This window comes from Hippocampus comes, unplaced genomic scaffold (assembly GCF_001891065.2).
Source record: "Hippocampus comes isolate QL1 unplaced genomic scaffold, H_comes_QL1_v1.1 scaffold99, whole genome shotgun sequence".
NCBI classification, from domain to species: Eukaryota; Metazoa; Chordata; class Actinopteri; order Syngnathiformes; family Syngnathidae; genus Hippocampus; species Hippocampus comes.
Window position 1 is genome coordinate 1,257,475 of NW_017805134.1, and position 24,826 is coordinate 1,282,300.

Here is a 24,826-nt window from a genome sequence, read left to right on the forward strand (position 1 = left end):
TGTTGTCATTTTTTCCAGTGTTTTCTTCCACAAATCACTCGCATCATTTTTGACAACAGGAAAACAAACCAATGCCATCGGGAAGCGACCGCATGTACAGCTTTGAGGTTTTATGTCCTACGTGCACTCCTGGGTTCTGTGCCAACGTTTTGCTCCAATAAACACTTGCGTGTTCATCATATTTGGACCCGGAAGTGATGTCACGCTGAAGGTACGGAATGAAAAGTGGCTGTCGAGTTCCTACTCCTGTCAGCACTTCCCAATAAAAGCGGTTCCACCGTGTTGATTAAGTGCTGGTGTTTGAGGTCATGTCACTTCCTGTGCTTTTTTTGCTTGAACGGCGCTTTCAGTCCAACATGGCGTCCAGCTGGTCGGCTAAGTCGTCAAACATGTTCCCGATGTCATCCAGGATGTTTCCTGCTGACTTGACTGTGTTGGCCCTGCTGGGAGCAAAGCCCAAGACATTAAAAAAAACAGACAAACAAAAGAGGCCGATTAAACAAACCACACATTGGCTGGCTTCCGAATCACTACCGATCCTCTTGATTAGCCAGGCGGACATTTTGTAGTGTTTTTGGAAGGTGTGGTGGGGAGACATAATGCCCACCCTCATTGTATCCAGTGGAGATGGGAGTATGAAAGTTCCTGGACTCACCCGTCAGCCTGGTCCCTGTCCAGGATCAGCTTCCTCTCGACGGCCTTGAGGGCCGCCGCCAGAGATGTGCTGGTCTCATCCAGTCTCTGCTGGACAACCTCCGTACCACCTGGACTTCCCGAAGCCTGGACTCTGGCGGCCACCGGTGAGGAAGGGGCGGGGCTACGATGGGCCGTCGCCGCCGGTGAAGGCCCGCGAGATGGAGACCAAGGAGGCGACGCGGCACCGAAGGCCAGACTTTGGACCACGCTGACGCTAATCGCTGGAGACCCGAGTCCAGCTGTCTCAGAGAGAAAAAAAAATGAGTCACATGTCCCAAAACACATTTTTATCATGTTTGTAAACAACAGGCAGGGAGGAGAGCGCAACTGATGACCGCAGACCTCAAGTGAAAAGAGCGTGCTATGTTTGGGGTTCTTTTCTATTTTCTTAAAAGGGAAATAAACCCGCACATTTTTAACGCAGAGCGGCCCCGGTGGTCGACTGGTTAGCACGTCGGCCTCACAAGAGGTGCGGGGTTCGATTCCGGCTCTGGCCTTCCTGTGTGGAGTTTGCATGTTCTCCCCGTGTCTGCGTGGGTTTTCTCCGGGTACTCCACAATTTCCTCCCACATTCCAAAAACATGCATGGCAGGTTAATGGAACACTCTAAATTGTCTCTAGGTGTGCGTGTGAGTGCGGATGGTTGTTCGTCTCTGTGTGCCCTGCGATGGGCTGGCCACCCCTTGGGGGTGTCCCCCGCCTACTGGCCGAAGACAGCTGGAATAGGCTCCAGGACGCCCTGCGATCCTTGTGAGGGTAAGCGGATCAGAAAATGGATGGATGGATGCATGGATTTTTAACGCAAGAATTAAAAAAAAAAAAAAAAACAGCACTCTGATTAATATTTTGCTTGTGGAACAAGAATAAAACATGCTGCGGTCAGACCAAACGTGAGCTGAAGCGTTTCTGGCGGTCCGCAAAACGAAATCTTGAAGATTTATCATATTGAAGGTTTCTCAAGTATGAAATGATGTTTTTAGTCAGTTTGAGTTTAACACGAGCTGAGGTAACGATCGATGATCCCATTTGCGTGCTAAGAGAGATGTCATGCCTGTGCCGTTCATCGAGCAAAAGACAAGTCAGCGAGGTAGTCATTTTCATTACTTTCGTCATTTTCGAATAAAATGAACTGCTGAAATGTAAGTTAAGGCTGGCATTTTGTCTCCCTTGAAATCTATTTAGCGTGCGAAATATCTTCTTTTGGACCGACACGTGACATTCAATTGACAGAAGGTGAGAGGAAGTCAAGGTGGCATTCCACCATGAAATTATTATTCAAGCCATTTCCTGTTTTCTCAACGGCTCCAATGACACGAAAGTCATTGTTGGAGATGCTAATCTTCTGCCACTCTAAAACAATGTGTGACGTCATGGTCAATAAGTCTGACTTCTAGACTGCAGTAAACACCAGCAAGTCTAACGAATTCCAAGTCACTTGTGATGAGAGACTTCCTGGTGGTAAATGAGACCCGGCAGAGATTTGGGAAGCGTGCCAAGAGTCAAGTTACCTTGCGCCGACAGCAGGCTGTGCCGTACAGGTTTGGGAGCCACGAGCGGAGGTTTCGGGGACGGCAGAGGTTTGTCAGGGGCCCCCGTATCGATCCGCAAGCAGGCTTCCTCCGGGTTCTTCTCGTTGGGGTCAGCCTCAGTTTGAGTCAGCTCTTTGCAGGGGGATCCTTCGTCCTTGTCTTTGGGTTTGTGTCGCCGCTTGACCGTGTCCGATTCCTTCAAGTTGAATTCGGGGACCTCCAGGCTCTTGGCGGCGGCAGCTTTGTCGGACGCGGCCTCGGCTCTGGGAGGTCCCGGGGCCGCAGCTTTAGGCCTCTGCTTGATGGTCAAGTTTCCCTCCTCGGCAAAGGGGATGCACTCACTGGAGCTATTGTGAGGCGACTGCGAGTTTTTGGCGTCAGATTCTTCCGTGTCCGACTTTCCGCCTAGGTCTGGCTCGTGCGCACTCTGCGTCCTTCTCCTCACCCCCGGGGTGTCTTTGGTTTCAGTGGCAGGCGGCGCCTGTGGATCAGGGTCACGTTTGGGATCCGGAGGGTTTGGAGTTTCTGCACTTGCTTCCAGGGAGGCCGCGATGCTCCTGACACTTCCCGGGCTGTCGGTCACCACGCTGCCGGCCGACGACGATGACACGGAACCGCCGTCGGTCGTAATGCTGCCCAACGACACAGTTCGGCTGTCGGTCACCAGGCCGCCGCCACCGCCGGATGACGATGCGGTGCTGCTGTCGCTCAACTCGCCGCTGGTTGTGCTGCTCACTGAGCTCAGTCTCTTGGGAGGCGGCGGCGGGGGTCCTTTTTTCCGTGCTCGTACGGCAAAAGACTGACTGCGGCCTACGTGGACGCTCTTCTCCAGACCAGACTGCATCCGAGCTGTCTGAGCACGGCCAAGTTTGCGGCTCATGGTGGCGTACGAAGGAACGTTTCCAGAAGGACGTGCTGGCTCCTCGTCGTCCTCGTCGGGTTCTCCGTCTGATAGAGCGTAGCGGTTCAGACTGTAGGTTCGTTTCTTGGGGAGCACCAGAGTCCGGCCCTGCTCCTGGGATCCGGCGGACGAGTCAGTGGATCCACAGTGAGAATGCAAGTAGCTGAAGCCCTTCAAAGCCGGTGAGCCGTGAGGAGATGAGCCATGAGAGCGGGACATTTTGGGTTTGGCGGGGACGGCGGGGTACTTGAAGACAGTCGCCGTTCCCAGGGGAACCAGCTTGTGGATCGGCCTCTGGTCCCAGCCCTCTGGGACGTTCCTGTCACTGGCAGGGCTGCCGTCCAGGCTCTCCTGGGACAGTCTGTGGGCGTTGACGGAGACAGTGGGGGGTTCCTGAGAACGTCCGGAGCCTCGGGATTGAGCGTCCATGCCGTCCCGGCCGTGGGACGAGGCCGTTGCATTCCTGACATCCTCACAGTCGGCATAGTGGCCGGACATGGCCGACTGCAGTTCCACGCTCAGTTCGCTGTCCTGGAAGGTCATCATGGTCTTCGGAGTGCGGGGGGACGAGCACTCCCCGCCGGCGTCCGGCGGCTCGATGGCGACCACGTGCAGCGCGCCCGGAGCTTTGCGCCGTAACGTTCCCTGGCCGGACTCGGCCTGAACGATGGCCCGGTGGATGTCACACAGCTTCTTCACTGCCAACATCAACTTCTTCTGGTGGCCTGCGGGCAAAATGCATGCGGTCAAGACAGGAAAAGCGTATGCCTCACGGCGTGAGGGGCCTCACCCAGTTTTGTGATGCCGATCTCTTGTAAGTCTTCCCACGTCAGGTCTTTGACAATGCCAATGCTGTCGTAGCCGTTTTCCGAGAGTCTTTTCAGGTACTGCGGGAGGCCGATGGCGCCGAGCCACTCGCCGAGCTCCGACTGCAACACAAGCGCACTCGGGTCACGCTTGACACTTTGCGAGAGGTTTTCTGGGCCGTTATGTGGACTCTCCTCACCGGCATGTACTCCGGAAGCCACTCAGGAATGTTCAACTTGTTGATCTCCATCGAGATTTTCTTACGGTGTCCCGGTTTGGTGACGCCGATGGCAGTCAGATCCTGAAAGCCAGTTATTGACACGTCAATAACAGTCATGAACTAGCTCCTATCTTGACAGATCAGTAAGAATATTGAACTAGTAACGCATCTGAAGTGTCAGTGACCAGCGAGTAACGTCATGGACTGCAGATCAAACATAACCTCTCCCTCGCACAAAACTCAACCCAGAAAACAGGAAAGACTTTGTTGACCTCAGGCGTCATCCTGCTGATGGTGGGGACATCGTAACCAGCAGTGATGAAGTTCCCCGCGTATTGCTCCAACTGGAAGTCACTCAGCCACTCGAAGATGGCCTCGGAATCCTCAAACGTGACAAAGATACCAAAAACCGCTTACCTCATTTTCGTCCTCATCAACATTATCATCGTCATAATCGTACTGGGTATAATCTGTTACCTTGCCGTCCAGCAGCTGCTGAGGACGAAAAAACTGCTGCTGGGTCAAGGTCTGCTCAGCCACTGGCCTGCGGGATGCAACAGAACCTGCACGCAGGGCAGCAAAAGGTGACAAGAGGGTAAAAGAACACAGTGCAGCCAGAGGAAAGGATCACGTGAAGACCCGCAGGGTGAAGCGGAGCAGCAGGAAGACAAGGAGGAAAAGGAGAAAGAGGAGGATGAGGAAGAAAAAGAGTACGAAGAAGAGAAAGAGGAACCACATCGAGAGAAAGTGGAAGGAGAATGTAAAGAGAAGAAAGAAGAGAAGAAGGAGGATGTGGAGAACAAAGAGTGTGCCTGAGGCCGGTGGGGAACCTGCGTGGTGCTGAGGCTGCTTGCTCGAGTGCGAAGCTCCACATTCAGCAGCAGGGGGCGCTGGCTACAAAGGCAAAGGCAAGTTGAAAGCCATCCTGCCTCGACGATGATGATGATGATGATGATGATGATGATGATGATGAGCCAAGGGTGTGCAGGTGTACCTTGTTTTCATGGTGACCCGCAGCAGCAGCAGCGGCAGCAGCGGCAATGCCGTTGTGTGCGTGGCTTAGCGTGTTGTTGTTGTTGAGCGTGTTGTTGTTGCTTTCGGTGCTCTGGCCGCTCCCGGCACTGCGCGTGCTGCCCACGCTCTCGCTACTCCCCACGCTGCTGCGGTCTCCTGAATGGGGCACAACACACTGAGTTCCCAAAGACTGAGGTGCGCTCGCATGACCTACTAGACCGCCAACTTGATGTCGGCGCAACTAATGCAGCACGCATGTGATCAACCATTGATCAGCCAGTTTTCCGGAACGGCTCATCCTGGATGACGATTGGTGGCCCAAAAGCCAGAGAGGGTCAGGTCATTTTGTGCAATGCAGTGCTGTCTTTTCATTTCTGCACTTCACATACCTACTACGGTGTGAATAACAATGTCGTTTAAAGGTCATCTAAAATATAGTTCAGAACAGCCCTCCAGAGTACACTGTTCTGTCCACAACATCACTAAGCAATCGGACAGCCTTAACCGTTCGAAATGACCTAAAAGGTTGTCAATCTGATGGCACTGACTTGTTGAATGACACCGATAATTACTTTTCAGAGATGGACTAAGGATTTTGAGAAAGAGACTGGCTGGACACAGGTGGCGGCACGGTTGGCGCTACGGCTGCATCGGGCGCATGCGTACCTGCGGCTGGGGCTGGGGGGGCACACAGGGAGTAGGAGTCGTCGCCGTGAGGGGATAAGTTGAGGCCGCCGGACAGGGCGGCTCTGGACCGGCGTCGAGCGGGGAGGGAGGCGTGCCGGGAGACGGTGCCCCCTACAGGGGAACATGAGGAAACGCAGTGGGGGAGGCCAATCAAACGGCCCGTTAGAGGATTGCTTCATGACCCCAACTTGGCCAAGGCACATTTTTTTTGATATGGGAAAAACCTCATAATAAAAATAATGCACATGTAACCGGAGCAGTTTATCATTTGCACCCTTTCAAAACAATTTAATTTTGTTTTTAGGGCTTTTGACAGTACACAGGAAAGCCCTAATTTATAAACAATTTGGAAAAAAAATGTTTTTGACCATATATGGTCTTTTGACCTTCACTCATCGCTGGTAGGGTGGACTGTATCTATTATTTGTGCCATTTAGTGTGCTGTGAGATTTTTCTGGTGTCAAATATGTGCCGTAGCTCAGTTGTGTTTGGGAAACACTTCGTGCGAGGTCAAAGGTGATGAGGAGGGCATGCAGGAAGCATGCGGAATGATTGGTACGATCCGCTTGGTTTGCGGGACGGTGTGATGACATCGTCATCCTCGGGACTCACCGGCACGCCGGCTGATGACCTCGACGATGGAAGGTGGGAAGAAGCCCACGCGGTCCGTCCCCCGCTGGCTGTCGTGGATGTGACCTTTCCAGCGCCCGTCGGCATGCTGCTCCAAAACCTGCCGCCACAACGTTAGCTTAGCATCTGTACTAGCACGCCAGCTTTGACCTCCACTTACGAGTTTGCCAACACACAAGCCCTCACTTGCGACATTGTTTGCTTCCGTGTTGCGAGGCAAAATCGATGTGTTATGAGTAACTTTCATTGGTTTGTTTTTTTCAAAGATTTCTGTCGATCCACAATTCCAAAGCAATGTGTCATTTTTGCTGGTTCAGTTTTGTGACATTTTTATCAATTATTCCATTTGTCACATTCAAGTTATTTCTGTGATCACTGCGGGTTTTTTGTCCATGTGTGTAAGTGACCGCTCCAGTCAAAGGAAAGGCAAACGGCCCGGTTAAGGCCATGTGATGCTGTGGCAGGTGGGCAAGGAGAGCCACATTCATACACTAACGGGCTAATCGGTTCCTGATGTCACTGGCTAGGCCACACCCCTTAAAGTCACACATGGACTATTGTTGTTGTAACTCAACTTGTACAATCAGATGGAAAAGCATGTTCACATGTCTTCACATTGTCTTTTTGGACCCGACTGCAAAAAAAATAAACAAAAGTGTATCTGCTTTTTGGGGGGGACGGTTCTCTTCAATTTGGGTCAAATTGTCTCAGGACTGAGCTGAGCTTGCTCCGGAGAGCGGAGCAGTCGGCTCACCGTGATCACATCTCCGGCGCGGATGTTGAGGGCAGTGGGATCATGAAGGTTCCACAAGTCCTTCAGCGCTCGCACCTGCAGAACCCCCGTCGCGTCTGCAGGGCAAACGAGGATACAGTGACCTCACCATGACCTCAGCGCTCAACAGGTCAGATAACATTCAAAGCAGGTTGACACAACACACTCATCATAACAGAAGCAGCTACTCCCTGCCCCCCCCGCCCCCCACACACACACACCTCTGAGCAGTTGCTTGATGTCACGACTGGCGTGTGAGGTTGTGAATTGGTTGACGATATCAAGTGCCGTCTGGTTGTACGTGTTTCGGATGTTCACGTCGACGCCGGCCTACACGGACACATACACACATAAGCGCAGATGCACACACATCACAAACATGCGCACACACACAGAGTTGTGAGGAGCGTTTGAAGCAGCAGCAAAGTGGGTCAGGCCGCCTGCAGCCCGACAACTCCGCTTGAAAAAGAAACACGCAGGAAGAGAAGGAGTCGAAGTAGATGACGCGGCGCTAGAAGTGAGACGCGTTAGCACGTGGCCGTCACACAGTCGGTGGGCGGGCCAGCGAACTCACGTCAAGCAGCAGCCGCACCACCTCGGTCTTGCCGTAGAGGGCGGCCTCGTGCAGGGCGGTGCCCGACTTGGTTGTGGCATTTATGTCGATGCCCGCCTTCAGCAGCAACCTGCCCACACGCACGCGCAGAGCACACACTAAGCTTTTATTCTTTAGACAGAGCGACTAGCCAGCATGTGTGAGGCAAATTAATTGATTCATTTCCCGCCTGAAATCAGGCGAGCGGCGGGATATACCAGGCACATATTGGCAACCAATGGAGCGGCCACATGTAGCTAAAGAAGGGAGTGGTGGTCAGTAACGCACTCACCCGATGACGTCCTTGTGACCGTTGCGAGCGGCGAGGTGCAGCGGCGTGGTGAAGGCCGAGTCGCTGGGCTCCTTGCGCTCTCCCTCCAACAGCGCCACCACCATGTTGCTACTCAAAAGCAGCTGGGCCACCTGACAGACACGCGACCGACCACAAGTCATTCGATACTCCTGACTCCTCAATCGCCACGAAGGGATTTTGCGTGGAGGAACTATCTTGGTCTACTACATGGTCTCACTCTCAAGGCACGACCACTGAATGACGAGCATTTTGCGGGCAATCATACACACACACACACACACACACACACACACACACACACACACACACACACACACACACACACACACACACACACACACACACACACACGCTGACCTTGTGGCGTCCGAACTCGCAGGCGAGGTCGAGCGGCGTCTTCTTGGCCTTGTTGACCAGGCATGGGTTGGACTGGTGCTGGAGGAGCATCTCCGACTGAAAGCGGCAGCAGAGGGCTTTCTTTCAGTCGGGGAGCTTAGCGGTGGGTGGGACCAGGACAAGGCGGCACTGGCTGGCTCACCACTTGGTAGTGTCCGTACTGCGCGGCGAGGTGGAGAGGGATGTGTCCGTCCAGCGAGATGCCGTTGACGGACGCTCCAGAGCGCAGCAGCATCAGGACCGACTCCGATTTACCCTGCCACGCCGCGTAATGCAACGGACGCATGCCTGCAAAAACCGCAAGCGGACACAAGTGTGATTTTAGCTAAAGTTGATGATGCTGCTGATGAAGAGGAGGTGTGCGGTCTTACCATTGCTGTCCTTGACATCCACGACAGCCTGTGCGTCCAGCAGCGCCGCCAACAGCTCAGCGCTGCCCGTTAGGGCGGCATGATGTAGCGCAGAGAAGCTGCCCAACAAAAACAAACCAAACAGCAAATCAGCCCTTCAAAACAAAAGTTGCCGTCTCACTTTCCACCAATCGACTTCTAAGCTTTCTTGCAGGCCCTCGTCCTCCAACGCATGCATGCGTCTGCATGTGCGCCTGCACACACACATGCACATGTGCAGGTACGGTGCACTTACACATGTACCTGGCACACACTCACTGAACTCATTGTTTCACTTTTGTTCGTCGTTCATTTCATCAAGAGTGCAGATAAATACACTAGTCACAAAAAGTTACAACTATTTCGATCATGGATCAATAATTTCAAGGCCTTGTTGAACTTCAATCCTGGCAAATTCATCCTCTCAGCAGCAAGCATTCTGACCTCTCAAGTTCTTCGAGAAAACAGACTGATAAGCTTTGCATTTTGTCAAAAAGCGTTTGGAAGTGTCTGCTTTTAATTTTGGAACACGATTATCCGTTTTTGATGGATGAAAGCAGGAAGCGAATCATCAATTTATGTACAATGTCTGCCCTGTTGGTTTCCAATCATGCCCTATTTTGGAAGAAAGGGATGGATATTGAATTGACTGCTTTCATCCGATTCATGAAAAACATGATCACAAGTCGGACTGATTTTTAAAAAAGAATTGTTAGTTTCAGCCCTAAAGTATGCTGTTCATCCCCACAAAAATGTCTCTGACTTGTTTCTTATTTTGAAATCCAAGCCACGAAGCAGACACACCTTGAAAAAATTCCAGGTGGATTTTTTTTTAGGGGGTTTTTGGACTGGAAGGTGAGTGACATGCACTCACATGCACACGTTAAAACATGTTACAAGAGCTCCGTGCATAATGAGTCAATAACAACACCATAGAGGTCAATATATAAATGACACTGAGTGATGTCATAAGTGCAAGAGTGTGTGTGTGTGCGTGTGTGTGTGTGTGTGTGTGTGTGTGTGTGTGTGTGTGTGTGTGGACCCGCGTGGACCCGGCGCAGCCGAGGACATGTGACCTGACAGGACAAAAGGCGCTGTTGCATAACATCACCATTCATGTGGCCACGGCAACAAAGTCGGCCGCTGGCAAAAGTGCCACTAATAGCGCGCGCGCACACACACCCACACACACACGCGCGCACTCGCACACACACACACACAATCACCTGTGAAAATCCCGCTCAGTGTATGATTGGGGGAGGAACGGGGGAACGTGTTTCGCCCATCAGCAAACAATGCCTGACACACTTTGGCCAGGCCCCGCCCCTTCAGGTGAATTGTCAAATGTAAGCCATCTAATTGGATGGAAGAGCTGAGGGTAAAGTGGGGTTAAGGTGATGGGGTAAATGGTGACCTGTTGTCATGCAGACCCTTGAGGAATGTGTCTCGGTCACCACGGTGATACGAGGAGCTGGCGAACTCTTTTTGGTTGATAGGCCGCTAGATAAACGCAGCCACTTCGCTCGCCAATCATTCAATCCTCCTCCCCAATTCCAAACTAGCTCGGCTTTACTTCTTTGAACCGCTTGCAAGAGAAGATTTTGTCACAGAGCTTTTCATCTGCGCAGACAACACATCCTCCTCTCCCGACAGACTCGGTGGAGGCATACTTCTCCAGATAAGCAGGCTTCTCCTCATTTTTTTCAGGGCCTTTTTTACAGCTTGAATTAGCTCTTCCTTGGGTGATGTGGCTTTAGAGGGGGTGAATTCTCTCCATGTCTTCACTTATTTCCAAGACGATTGTTTAAGTACTCTAAACATGTCTTCAACATTGTTGCATGTTGACCGGCGCGGCTCTTTGCATATTCTCTCGTTCACGTTGTCAAGGAGTTGCAACGTCTTTACTTCTCCCCCTGCCTTTGCTTCGTTCCGGAAAGCTTTTATGTCCTTTATTCTGCTCTCCAGGAATGCTGTCTGATCAGGTGGAATCCATCTTTCCCAGTCTTTCAGGCTTGCAAGTGCACCACGGACAAGCTTCCTCAACTTCTTCCAGCTGTAGTTCATCGGTGTCTTTATTGATCGCAATGATGGGTGCTTGCATGAGCTCTGTCACAGGCAAGCCCTGCTTTCTCTTGATTGCAGTGATTACTTCCTCTTCACTATCTCTTTGCGAGAAGTTGGATTGAACTGCTTTCCGGACGTCAACCAGTTTTGCGTCACACTCCGCCTTGTCTTTTCAAGCTCATACTGCTGGTGCTTCTCGAGCTTGACTTCTTCATTTTCGTTTATTTCACTTTTTCTTGACCACAAGGCCTGGAACTCTTTTTTTTTTCCCCTCAAAACCTCATTGAAAGTTGAAAGGCTAAACTGACATTGGAAGCCAAATCCAGTCTTGAAACCCTCATTGAAAAAAAAGAAGCAAATGCTATCTTGAGTTTGGAACCAGACTATGGTCTTGAATGCCAACAAAGTCACCCCCCCAAGACAAACGGCCAGATGGGTATGGGTAGACAGACGGACTTTGTGTCACACGTGTGTGTGTGCGTGTGTGTGTGTGTGTGTGTGTGTGTGTGTACAAATACCCGTCTGCGTCTTGGTAGTTAATGTTGAGTCTCTTTGTGGATCCTAAAAGTTCTGCAAAAACAAAAGCCAGAGAAAAGCAAAGTGAATCTTCTGGAACTCAAACACAACACAAGGGCGACCAATCGAGAGGAACAGCGCCAATGCAGATGAAGTTTACAGGGAGGAGAAAAAAAAAAAAAGAAGAAAAAAATATGCTGGCACGCACGCACGTCGAGAAAGGAGCGTGCGGGGCTCCCTGCGGTAATGCGCTCGTGTTGGTTTGATAAGCATGACCCGCTTTTCCTAATGAACCCCCAAAACAGCAGCGCGCTCTCTTCCTCCTCTTCATCAAAGATGGCTTGCGTGCAATCGTGCTCCACTCCGCCACCATGTTTTTTTTTCTTTCTCTTCTTCTAATCACTCCGATCAGTCTCTTGATTGAGCATTTAAGCTCCGCCCTCCCAAGATCAAGTGTGTGTGTGTGTGTGTGTGTGTGTGTGTGGGGGGGGGGGGGATTCATGTCATTGAAATCTTTCTCACACATCTTTAAGTTCTACCGGGTTAAGCTGGCAGGCTCAGCAGCATCATTTACAAAGTTCATTCTCATGATTAAATAATTCCATGACCTTTACCCAGGCTGATTCTGATATCCGTCAATAAGCCAATAAACAGTCTATCTCTCGTTGAAATGTGTTCAAAGTGTGCGTGAGGGATCAAACTATCAATTTGACATGGCGGTAGTGTGTAGAATGTATCCTCCCCCCTCCCGTTGAGTTATTCTAGGTTGACTCTATTTTGAATTGTCTTTTATTTTGAAAGGTGTTTGCAGCCCAAGAGTCGGGCAGTAGAAGAAGGAGCTTACACTGCGTCGCTTGCTCGTTCCTGCGCCTGCCTGCCTGCCTGCCTTCCTTCCTTCCTTCCTGCTGCTCGCAAGAAAAACTTGCACCACAAGAATGCAGAGGACTAAAATTAGAGGCGCACTTGGACCATCACGCTATCATTACAGTCTACGCTGGCAAAATGCTTCCAATCAAAACCCTTTCACACCTCGTTGGTCTCACACGAGTCGACCTGGTCGAGAGAGCTCATTTCAACGTCCGAAGCCAGGACCCCGTTTGGCGTGTGAAGCAAAACTTGCAAGTGGAGGAAAAAGCGCCGTCCATGTTGGCCAAGCCACACTCACACCATTGTCCCCTCCTTCGAAAGGTTTGTTTGGACTGGGTGGCTTCATCATGCTTGCAACCATGACTGCCACAAAACCTCCCTAAGAGCAGACTTTACTCCCTCCTGGAGCCTCTTGGTACCTCCTGGTGCAGGGGTGGGGAAGATTTGATGTTGAAAAAGCGATACAGTTGTTCCCCGAAGTTGACATCCCTTGGCAGAATTGCAGAATTGGTGAAATATTTGCCATTTTCGCAAGACATGGTTGAGGATGGAGCAGAATTAGCAGACCGTTTGGATGGGCCTCTTCAACTTTCAGACCTCGACCGTTCCCAAAAACGTCCATTCGAAATCCCTTGGCAGTCCGCAAGGAGCGAACGACGATAACTAGAGGAAGCAAATTACCAGATTCTATCAAAATGTCCATGCCGTGCTTATTTAGTCATTTCCATATCAGACAAAATGACAACGTGGATGCACGCGCCGGTGAAGCCGGCGACTTTTAGTGGAGGAAATATCCAGCTTCACTGTATCACCCGCCATCATCTAATGCCTACGAAACGCGTGAATGATTACCAAGACGTTCGAAATGATCTCCCGAGAAAGGTTTCTTCTGATTGGATGCGTGCGTCGAAGCGTAAGCGGCTCAGGAAAGTGGCGCACGGTCACGGGCGCAACCCGCTCCTGACCCCGACGGCGTATGTCGGCCGCCTCCTTTCGCAAACCTTCACACGTGCTATCCGCGACGCTATTGTTCCCTGCCGACAGGAAGCCCCCAATCACGGAGCACTTCCTGCTTTGCTTGCTCACAAGCGCCCCTCACGGACACCATCCAACAACCTTCCTTTCGTCTGATGTTCCAGACTCAATTACAATTACCCACACCTCTACAGGACTCACGTTCGAAACTGGAAACTCTCCTCCTTGAACGTGTGGGAAGAAGGAGGACAGCTCGCCACTTGGGCCATACTACAGCGCTGCTGAAGCTAGCAAACAGACACCAGCGTTGTGGAATGTCTCACTTGCATGCTGATGTTTGACCACACACACACACACACACACACACACACACACACACACACACACACACACACACACACACACACACACACACACACACTAAAGCAAAATTCCCAACTCCGCATAGACAATGCAAGGTGTCAACTCATACACCAACACGATGACATCATCACCTACTCACATAATGTGACGCAGACACACTTGCACACACTGACACACTGACACACACATTCACTTGCGCGCACACAAACACAAATACATTCACAGACGCACACTCATGCGCGTGCAAACCAACACAGGCAAGCACGTACACGTGCGCGGACACGCTCACATATGCGCGCGTACGCACGCGGAGATGGATGAGGTCGTGTGAGCAGTGATGCGTACATGAAAAGCCTTGAAAGCGGCCCAGGACAAGACAAAGCGTGTACAGGCGGGCGGAGGGCGACGTCACGGGCGAGCGCCCCCCAGGGCAAGGAGGAGACGAGCAAGGCACCACGGGACGAGCGACAACGTCACACTTGCTCAGTGTCATCGTTAGTCCAACGCTTCTTCTACAAGTCCAGCAACAATCCCAAAAAGTGTCATTTGAATCTTGGGAGCCACAAAATGCCCGTTCCACAAACAAGGGAGACGTGCGGGTGAGAAAATGGAGCGTACTCAATGTTTCTCCAGATGGTGCGCTCCATTTGAGACTACAACATCCAGGAAGGAAATTCATCTAGTACATTTGGGTTTCGTATGCAAGTTCTCCATGCAATTGGGTCCCGCCCCAATTTCTTCAAACTATCCCGGCGTCGCGTGTGGAGAGAACATGGACCCGGCTAGGAGCCCCGGGGCCCCCCTAAGTCCCCCGCTGCCTGCGTGGGAGGGGATCTTTGTTCATTCTCTCTCAGCCAAGACGAAAAGAATGTCAGCGAGAGACGAGTGGCGACACGTCACCTCAGCGCAGCCCGATGCCATTCCCGCAAGCGAACCAGCTAACATGTTGACAGAAGTGAAGCGAACGCTTGGAGGCGGAGCTAAATGGGAGAACGTCCAATGAGAACAATGGATGAAGACGACGGTGCAGTGAACGGCAACTGAAAAAAGTCGTAGATGTTTGGAATTACGCGGAAGCCCGCTCACATGATGAGATCCTCTACTGGCCACAAGACGGTGACGGTAATGAAATTAAAACAATCTCCGCAGATGATTTCTTACTCTGCTTCAAGTCATGCTGGTATGGAGGATCTCAATGTGTCACCCGAACGTTTGACTTGTTTCTTGCCGTTTGAGACACGAATGAAGCCGGCGAGAGTATTACATGAATGTTTATCGATTGACATCGAGAAAGGACTGGATGACAGATGATGCCAAAACAAACAAACAGTGACATGACGGGCGCCCTTTTAAGAAGGCGTCCCCAACCTTCTCCAACTCTAGTCTTCGTTAATTGTTCTTTTTTGGCTTGTCTCCGAATGCCGGCGGCCAGAGCAATCTTGATGACCTCATTGCGCTTATTTGTGAGCCTGTTGCAACATATCTGTTTTCGTACTGCTTTTTTCAAAGCTTGTGGGCTAACTTTTTGAAACATTATGTCAGAGACACAGGCGGAGGCATCTGATTTCCACCTTAATGCGGCTCTCCTCACCACATTAAGGTGGCAACGACCAAACCTGAGGCCGCTTTTCCCTGGATTCCGCATCGAGAGACCGGGAGAGGACATGCAGCCTGGTCATCTTGGAAGCGGAGTCTCTCCATCTGGATTCTCTTCTCAGGCTTTATTTGCATTTTTGTGATGCTTCCCTCACCCGGATGGGGGAGGGAGGTTGAGTTCAGGGGATGTCCTCCATCTTGACCAATTTTTGGCCTGTCAAGCACTTGTGACTTTTTCGACTAGTGAATGGACGCGAGCTCTTGAAAAGGGATGGCAGTGAATGAATTCAGCATTCAAGTTTCCCCAGCCCTAATTTAGCAAGTGAAAATATTGCAAAGTTCAGGTGACGGGGTATCTGATAAAGTCAGCCGGAAAACTCCTCCCCCTGCCACTCGTCCCTGATGCTAATTCCTTAATCCTGGCGGGGCGCCATCTGCGAGCCACGGGGGGATTCCGACTCCACTTGGACAACACACTTTGACATCATATTTGGGAGTTTGGAATGACAGTTCCAGTACGATGCTAACAAGGTGAAGGTTTCAACTTACTGCTCCTGCTGGTCTTCAGCTTGGCCAGAAGCTTGTGCGTGGATGATAGGTCGCCGCTCTTCACCGCCTGCAGGAGGTCCTGCTCCTTCCCCATCCTGCTCACGTCACAGCGGCGCCAACCGCCGTCGCCGCCGCCTTAGCGCGACATCACGGCAAGACTCCAAAGCTTCAACGCTGAAATTTGAGAATAACAATAAACATTTTTTTTAATGAAAAAAATTAAGTCAGGGCTGGCCATGTTAGCTGCCTTCAACAATTCAAACGCAATTGAAATCCCTGATTGACATTATGGCGTAAATTGGATGACATCATCCTTTCTTTGCCATGATGTCATCAGTTGACCACCATGATGTCATGGCATGAATGCATGATGTCATAGTGTTGAATGAAGTGAGGTCATGACATCATCCATTGAACACTATGGCCTCATTCTTTGGATGACAAAAAAATCCTGCGCCATATGATGACATCATGACATCATGCCAAGTGACAGAAAGTTTTTTGGCCCTCATCAGCTCACAAGTACGGATGCTGCTTTGTTATTATCAACGATTTTGTATTAGCATTCGGATTGCAATTCACAAATGGCCAAAACCATGGTGACCTTTTTGACAGTTTTGCTGCCCTTTGCAAGAGCAGCGCTGAGCAGACGAAATCCATGTGAAGTTCCCACATGAAGTTTCGGAAGTATCTGAGCACCCTGATTGGCTCGTTGGACACGAATGCTATGTTGATCCAATAAATTCCGAACCTTCCGGCAGATGCCGTCGTCAAATCCTGCCAAGCTTGACAGCCAATCAGCTGACATATAGGCACTTGTGGTTCTGATGGTTCCTCAATTGCAGATGATCCCGGAGTGCAGGAACTTCCTATTGGCTGCATCAAACTTGCGGTCAACACGCATTTGTTTGGGCAAGCTTTGACGCCGCAATTCCCAGCTGTTCACGTTTCGTAAGCGCTGAGTTGAGTCGTGTGTCGAGTCAAGCCGGCCCGTCATTCCCGTTAGCAGGCGTCAACGTTGCTCCATTTTTTTGTCCCGCTTTCCGGCACTGGAGCCTCCAGACAGTCGCAAACGAAAGACATCAAGTGCTTTGTGCTGCAAGAAGAGTCCTACGAGAAATATTCCACTTGAAGCTTCTGCTGCTTACACAAGCCACACACAAGGCACATTCTTCACCAGTGTCAACACTTCCAAGGGGAATTCGGCACCCACCAAGCACTTTTGCTTTGCTTGCTCACACACACACACACACACACACACACACACACACACACACACACAGTATCATATTTTCATTTTTGTCTACGTGTTGCGTCCGTAAAGCGCATAGACCTGTATTTATGTTTGAGGTGATTGTGTCAAGATGATCAGCAAGCAGAGTTGGCTGGAAGGAGGACAGGGAGGAATGGGGGAGGGAGTGGTGGTGTTTTGGAGGTGGTGGGGGGGCGGTGTATCGTCCTAACCTAAGCGGACATGTCAGTGTGGGCACGTTGTAACAGTTCGAAGCGAGCTGGTGGCCCAATAGTTTGGAAATGTTGTCGTCGCCTATTTTTACGGGGAGTGCAAAGCAAGTTATTCGTACCTTTTCGGCCGCCATGGAACGGCTCAAGCCTCCCACAAGCCAGGCGACATTCCCGACGTGGATTCTCGTCAAACTGTCGATCGTTCGCCGTCCCTCTCCCGCCAAACGCCACTCAACTTTCACCTTACACTCCGCCGCCCAACTCACGACGAATTCAAGCTTGTTCGGGAACTTTTCCTTCGCCCGTGCGCCACTTGTTCGTCTTCTCCTTCTCGCTGGCAGAATCTCTCTCTCTCTCTCTCTCTCTCTCTCTCTCTCTCTCTCTCTCTCTCTCTCTCTCTCTCTCTTTCTCGCTCTCGCTCTCGCTCTACGGTCGCCGCCACTCGAGACGGGCATCAAGCTATACATTACGTCACATACCACATCCGTCCAGGACTTCAACATACGAACACAAACCGGAAATCGTTACTTCAGTGTAAACGGAACCGTTTTTTGCGGGTCCTGAGCGTAACGCGCCTTGAGGCGCATGACACCTCTGAAATCGGACTTAGAAATTATCTGATCTTCTTATCCAGACGAGGCGTGCTTATCCAGCTGTCTTCGGGCAGTAGGCGGGGTACACCCTGAACTGCCTGCCATCCAATCGCTGGTCATACATAGACGAACTATCCGCGCTCACAATCACACCTAGGGACAATTTGGAGTGTTCCATTAACCTGCCATGCATGTTTTTGGAATGTGGAGGGCAAACCAGAGTACCAGGGGAAAACCCACACAGGCATGGCGAGAACATGCAAACTCCACACAGGAAGGCCGTAGCCGGAATCGAACACTGCACTGTGAGGCGAACGGGCGAAGCAGTCGTCCACCGTCCCGGGGAAATAACCCCAAATGGAAGACTCGTACAGTATACTGTAGATTTCAATTTTGACCTTAATTTAAACATTTGTTTTCAAACCGTTTAATTATGCTTATCAATTTCATGCTGTAAAACAATAGCAAGGAAAAATAAGAATTTTAATGTAAGTTCATGTTCATTGTTGTTGCTATTCTTTCTCTTTTTAAAATGAAAACGCATTTAGTTTTACTTTAATTAATTTCATGTTATGAAAGCCTTGGTTATAAAATGAGGCACATGTGTGGTATCATAATTACATATTTTATATTTCCAAGAAATTAATCCATCAAAATCATCAAAGAATTCACGCGTTGGGATTAATTTATTGGCACGCAACACAGTATGCACGCGATTGTTGTCCCAAAACAAGGGAGGCGCGCTCCCACTCTGCTCGGCCAGTGGCTTTGGCGCCATCTAGTGGCTATTTACAGTATATTGGCTATCGAATTTCTACCTATCCGGAAGTGAGAAAAGAGAAGAAAAACAAGAGAAAATTTTTTTTTTCGTAAACAGGAGAACACTGCACGCATTAAAGTGGATTGCAAAATCATCATCATGTTAACTTGACAGATCTTGGTTAAAAAAAAAAAACAACTTCATCTTAATAATAATTTTCACAATAGAAGCCCATTTTCTAGTTCACCAAGTGGCCCTGCTGATAACGTCACATTAACTTCTTGTGATGTGGAAAATATCTATTTTAGAAATCGACAGTTGCGTTGCATCGTGACGTCATGTCAAGCTGGCTCAGCAAAATAGCGCGTCACAGTGCAGCCACACATGTTAAGTTCCCTACGGCTCTGGGATCACATGATTGATCGCATGTCATTTTTGATTGTACTAAGTGATGATAATGCTGCTGATAATGATGATGATGATGATAATGTGGATTGCTCAGCAAATGTTGATTGATGACACATCATCATAGTTCTTCTATTTGGAAAGATGACTAAAAATAATAACTCGCTTTCAGAAAGTTCAGTCAGCAGCTGACTCACTGGGTGCCCGTGGAGAGAAGACACAATTTTGAAGCGAATCAAAAGAGATATTTATTACAAAGTGTCGGATGAATAATATAAATATATAAATAATTGACGTGTAATCATAAATGTCGCGGTTCCTGTCACCAGCTGAAGCAGCTGTGGTGTCGGTGGAGGGCTGTGTTTAGGACCCAGAGCACGTCCCGCCGCAGCACTGACCAACCACAGGTGGCGCTCTCCTGGTTGGGCAGAGAGAGAGACAACGATATTTGAACTTGGTAGAGGATATATTCTTTATCCTCCTCGAAAAAATGTCTGATGACAGAAAGTGAGTAGTAGAAGAAGGAGCGTCTTTATCTTCCTTTATGTCTGTATGACTGCATTACAAACTGCTGCCTCACAGTGGCCAAGGTGGGAGAGGCACACTGAATTGGATTGCGGCTTTCAATCATCAACACAAAACTGGTGACTGAATGCTTTAAATTCTATTGAATGATGTTATGACACTGTTGTAACATTAACACAGTGTTTTTGTTTGTTTTCAAATTAAAAACAAACAATTTTTTTTGTGAGGGACGCTTGAACAGATGAATGGCACTTTCAGACCTTTCAATAGGAAAAGGTGATTAGAGATACGAGTATTTTCAATTATGAGCGTGGCCATGGAACAAATTGATCTCATCTGTCAAGGCACCACTGCATATCGTTTGTGCCTTACGGTGTGTCGTGAGAGTTTATGTGTCTTGACTCAATTAAGGGTATTAAATAAATATTACCTGCTGCTGAAGAAGAGCGCTCACGTTGCCAAAGTAGGCCGACATGCCGGGATCAGGGCTGGCGGCAGTTGTGGGCACCTGCGATCAACAAGAGAGGCAGCCTGTCAATCAAGTCAGAAGAGTCAAAAGCCATCAGGTGGCGGTGGGGTGGTGGTACTCACACAGCCGCCCTCCCGCAGCAGGCGGTTCTGAAGGTTCTGGAAGTCGTCCAGCATGTGGCGGTCCCACGCAAGTCCGCCTTCTCCGAGGGCTACGTCGTAGTCCTCAAAAACTTGCTCCGCCCCCTGCAGCGACTCGTGAAGTGCCCGTAAGGCCTGGCGACACTGCACACCCACAATGGCACAGCAGCACCTTTATTATCACGCCTTTTTCAGCCAAAATTTTTTTGCGTCTTGAACAATGAGATGTATTCGGTGCATTCGCCGGCAACTTGCTGATTTTTAAGATAGCATTCAATGGGACGGTGCTCTACTGGTCAAACAGCTTTTCAGTGATGCTGCGAGACGGCCACGATGAACAAATGAGTGTTTTTGTTTTTTTTTAAACTTCAAACTTGTCCTTCCGGTGACATGGTACAAATCGAAAGTTAGTTTTCAGTTTCTTTCACTTTCAAAGAATCTCAACGTCACGCCGGTGATTTCACGGTCGTCTTTGGGATAGATGTGAGCTCACCTGAGTGCCATTGGTGAAGGCTCTTCGAGGAAAGGTGGCATTGCCGTTATATGGAAGGCAGCTGCGGACAGGAAAAGCCGGCCCCTAAGGGACAGAGTCACAGCATGTTGGTCCAAATGACAAAAAAAAGAACGCACGTGAGAGTTCTAAGGTGGGTACCTACCAGGTCTCGGAGCAAGTTCTGGGCTTCCAGAACTACGTTTCCCGGGAGGCCGCAGGCTGGCACGGTCGCTGTCATCACATGGACACTGTGCAGCTGGAGCACCACCACAATGGCGACACTTGCGGTCCACATGGTCCTGATGGTCCCGACGGATCCAGTCATAATGCTTCAGAAGGTCCTGGCAGGTGGAGGTAGGCTGTGGAAATCGGGCAGACTGTCTGGATGTCAGGAGTGAGCTTGTACACGCGTGACTCACGAGCCGCAGTCGGTCTTGGTCCCGATCCAAACCTCAAGACAGTCTGAACCAGGACCAGGACTGGGATGCATCTGCACTACCAGGTGAGTCAGTGTATCTCCGCCATCTTTTAGAGGTAGAGCTGAAGCTGGGGATGCATCTCCACCAGACTGGACAATCGGCAACGAATTTCAGGCCAACTTCGCTGGCGTTCTTATCAGGGAAGTGCATTTGACAGTGCCACCAGGATTATCTGACCGAACCCCAAAGAACCCAGCGGCAATGTCAGGATCAGAATCAGCATTTTCTTTGTGGGCCAAGTTTGCTCAAGCACACAAGGACTTTGTCTCAGGTAGTGGGAGTCACACATGCCCATTGTAGAGAAACATCTCTCTCTGCAGACCACCAAACAAAAATGTCACAAAAAGTATCCATATTGAAATGACGAGGATTTGGTTTCAATGTACTCACTTCACTAGTGTAAATGGAGAGGGCCTTGCTATATTTGCTGAGAGTAAAAACGGGGCCTGTTCAGTTGTAACAAAACGATTCTTCGGTTGGATCAAGGGCAACAGGTAGAGACACCTAGTGGAGGAGCATTGAATTGTTCTGCCTGTCACGAATGTCTGTGGTATAGATCAACACAGGAACGGCCAATCAAGGCGCGAATACATTTTCTCACTCGGCAGAAAAACAATTCTACAGAACGACACACACGAACAAGAAAAGTAGCTGAATAGCTGAGTTGCATTTGTCTGCGTCGTTGACGGTGCTATTAGCCCGCACTAGCCATGACGCATGCCACTTTGACCGCAAGACCCACCACTGTGGGAGGACTTGACAATGAACCCTGAGGAACCCCGGCAATCTCCTCCCACGGCAGCCTCCTCTCACAAATTTTCCGCTTTGACGTCATTGACTTCCGCGGACGATCCGACGCTGCGTTTCGGGAGGGAAAATCGAAGCCGATTCCGCTTTTTGAAAATTGTGGTTTTTAACGGAAAAAAATGCGCTCTCGTGACATGGCAACTCGTCATCTTCATCATCTGCGGCGGGAAGCCTTCTTTAGTTTCACAATTAATGCAACAACACTCACTATGAAAACATGCGCACTCATATGGAAACGTGGATTGGATTCATCAAATTATTTTTGATGAACAGCAACGTCGGATTAGACTATGTTAGTCGACAAAAAAATAATTCAGATTATTATGACTTGTGATTTGTTATTATTTCCAAAATAATTATTTGTTGTCACTGTAATTATGATTAAAATTATGATGATTTGTACCGCACTTGTCATTCCAACTACTAGGCCGTGGATTCAAAGGGATCGACCTTTTGCCAAAACTGTCTTACTTTCCCATATGCAACGAAACAATGCTTTAATTTGAAAACAAGTATCCTTGTTGTATTTGTTGATTTGCACTGCCGTCATAGAAATTCTCATTCGCCATTTGTATACACTTAGTTGGAGCATGCCTGCTTCGATTTGCATATGACACCGTCGAAACCTTGAATCCAGAATCTCCCAAATTCTCAGAGAAAAGCAAGCGTTAAACATTTTTCATAGGGTCCTCACTCATTCTTTCTTCAGGAAACCAATCGTGAGGTCTGGAAAGTGCAATATTGCCATTTGTGTTCGTCAAACTTGGCAGTGGTGAATATTGAAAGAAATGTTCACTGTCTATGTCAAACTGAAGCGTGAGCTCTCAAAGAGCATCCCAACATCAGAGTCAGGCAAGAGGAAGTCTCCGAGCGCAAGGAACCCGCTTCAAAGGAACCGTTTGATGACACAAAGCGCATTTAGACGTTGCTTTCCACACACTTTTGTATGACACCAAATTCTTTTATGATTGGTTTCTTTGTTTCTTTCAAAGCATTTTTAACATCATTTTGGAAATCTTTTACTTGCCCCCTATCTTCTATCAGTTGTCTTTCCTCCCAGAACTTGGTTTTGAAAACTCTCTAGCTCTTATTTTGAAATGCCGAACTTTGAATTATGTAACGCGCATTGACTTTGCTCTGGGATGAAAAGCGATACGGACGTCGAGCAAGTTGCTGTCGGAGTACAGAGTCAGTCATCGTTTGGGTTTCGCGATCACCCAATGAGAAATTACTTACTGTTGGTCTTGCAGGTCCTGGAGGTGTCGGAGGTCCCCGATTTGTCGGCTGTGTCAGGGGCATGTGTGCGCAGCCGTCTTTTAAAGGGGACGGCGACAGCGCTGATGTGGGCCAGGTTGCCGGCCGTCATCGCTTTTTAGTGCAATTCTTCGAAAGTGGGAAATTTCCACCTTGCTTTTGATTCGCACTTTTGGATTCCGTCTTCTTGGGGAAACACCAACAAGCTGAAAAGCCTGCTAACACCCAAATCATCATCATCATCATCATCATCATCATAGGAGAAAGGCGTGCATGAAAGCAATGACAAGGTTTGTGGTGCGATTTCATCAGTGGTGGACACAAAGAAGATGCAGGATGAGAAATGAGTTTCAGACGAAATGTGAAGCCGGCTCAGTGAGTTGGACTAGGCCAGAAAGCAACAAGGAACTTGAAGAAAGCCTTCGCGTGCTTTCCAGCGGTCGCCCTAATGTCATCATCCGCACACACACACGCGCAGCACTTTTCACTTTTGACATGTTTACTAAGAAGACCTCAAAAGGAAGTCGGCCTTTAGACGGAAAAGAAAACCAACTGCATGGCTGGCGTGCGCGTGCTTTGACTGCTTTCGCCTCTGAAAAGAGACATCTTCATACGATACATGTTTACCTTTGATATGTAATTGCCTGATTGTTTCTTCTTCTGCACTCGGCAAACAAGCTTGAGCAAAATATCAAGATTGATTTCCACTTGAGGTCCCCTCTCGCACTCTCACACGTGCTGAGTACAAGTGGACTCACTGTGGTTCTGTTTTCTAAGAGCAGCAAGACCAGTCTGACTGTCAGGACCAGGCGTGAGGACCCGTCTCGTGACCAGGGGAACTTGTGTCTTGTCCAGGGAAACCAAGACAACTAACGTATTTATAAAAAAATGATGAGATTTATTTAAGAAAGAAAGAAAAAAAAAACATGGAGGGACACCGTTCACAGATCTGTCAAAGGGAGCCTTCTCCTTCTCTGCGCCTTGCGCTCTCATTTTATCTGGTTGGGTGGTGGTGAAGGCCAGCGCAATCAGTATTTTGAGCAGCTAAACAGAGTACAGACTAGTGCAACTTTGCTTCTCCGCAAAATAACTGCTCAGCATTCAAAGGTACGGTCAGCATTCAATAGTACGAACAGTTACTTCCATTTAGCGCGGTTATATGTCAAATTCCCATTACACTTGCAGTCCAGCAGGGCGCTGCTCGGGCAGGTCATGGGTGTGGAGGTGCAGCCGCTCATCACAACCTACCTCTGGAACGTTGAGGCAGGTGCCAGAGGTACCTGGATAGGCGGGCGAGCGTTTAGTGACGATGACTGACATGCCGCTTTGCTGCTTTCAGGTCCACGCGGACCCACAGGGACTCCGAGGTTCTGTCTCAGACTCTGGTTAACATGGGCTTCAGGAGAAAAAAAAAAAACTCAGTGAAACTCCTCTACAACGAAATCATGTTTGCAGCGAGAAATTTTTCACAACAGGGGTTTTTTTCACTGTAGCAAATTTGATCTCAGATGTAAGCACACACACACACACACACACACACACACTCACACACACACACACA

General features: G+C 49.4%; 1 protein-coding gene across 4 annotated transcripts; it reads right to left on the bottom strand.

The window, feature by feature from the left end:
* Positions 1–324: 324 nt before the first annotated feature.
* Positions 325–17,741, bottom strand: caskin2 (CASK interacting protein 2). Of its 4 annotated transcripts, none has more exons than XM_019866325.1 (21): positions 17,460–17,741; positions 15,877–16,050; positions 11,529–11,580; positions 8,929–9,026; positions 8,700–8,845; positions 8,519–8,614; positions 8,141–8,271; positions 7,831–7,939; positions 7,478–7,586; positions 7,239–7,333; positions 6,467–6,584; positions 5,834–5,965; positions 5,148–5,323; positions 4,984–5,047; positions 4,631–4,716; positions 4,426–4,536; positions 4,133–4,234; positions 3,917–4,055; positions 2,205–3,851; positions 656–938; positions 325–440 (listed from the first exon to the last, which is right to left on the bottom strand). In XM_019866325.1, exons 2-21 carry the CDS (start codon positions 15,968–15,970, stop codon positions 347–349), a joined length of 3,882 nt encoding a protein of 1,293 aa, XP_019721884.1. In that variant the 5' UTR covers positions 15,971–16,050; positions 17,460–17,741; the 3' UTR covers positions 325–346. The 4 variants fall into 4 exon arrangements, with proteins under 4 accessions (XP_019721884.1, XP_019721881.1, XP_019721882.1 ...); XM_019866322.1 differs by having other exon boundaries at positions 325–443; XM_019866323.1 differs by having other exon boundaries at positions 325–443; positions 15,877–16,056.
* Positions 17,742–24,826: the final 7,085 nt, after the last annotated feature.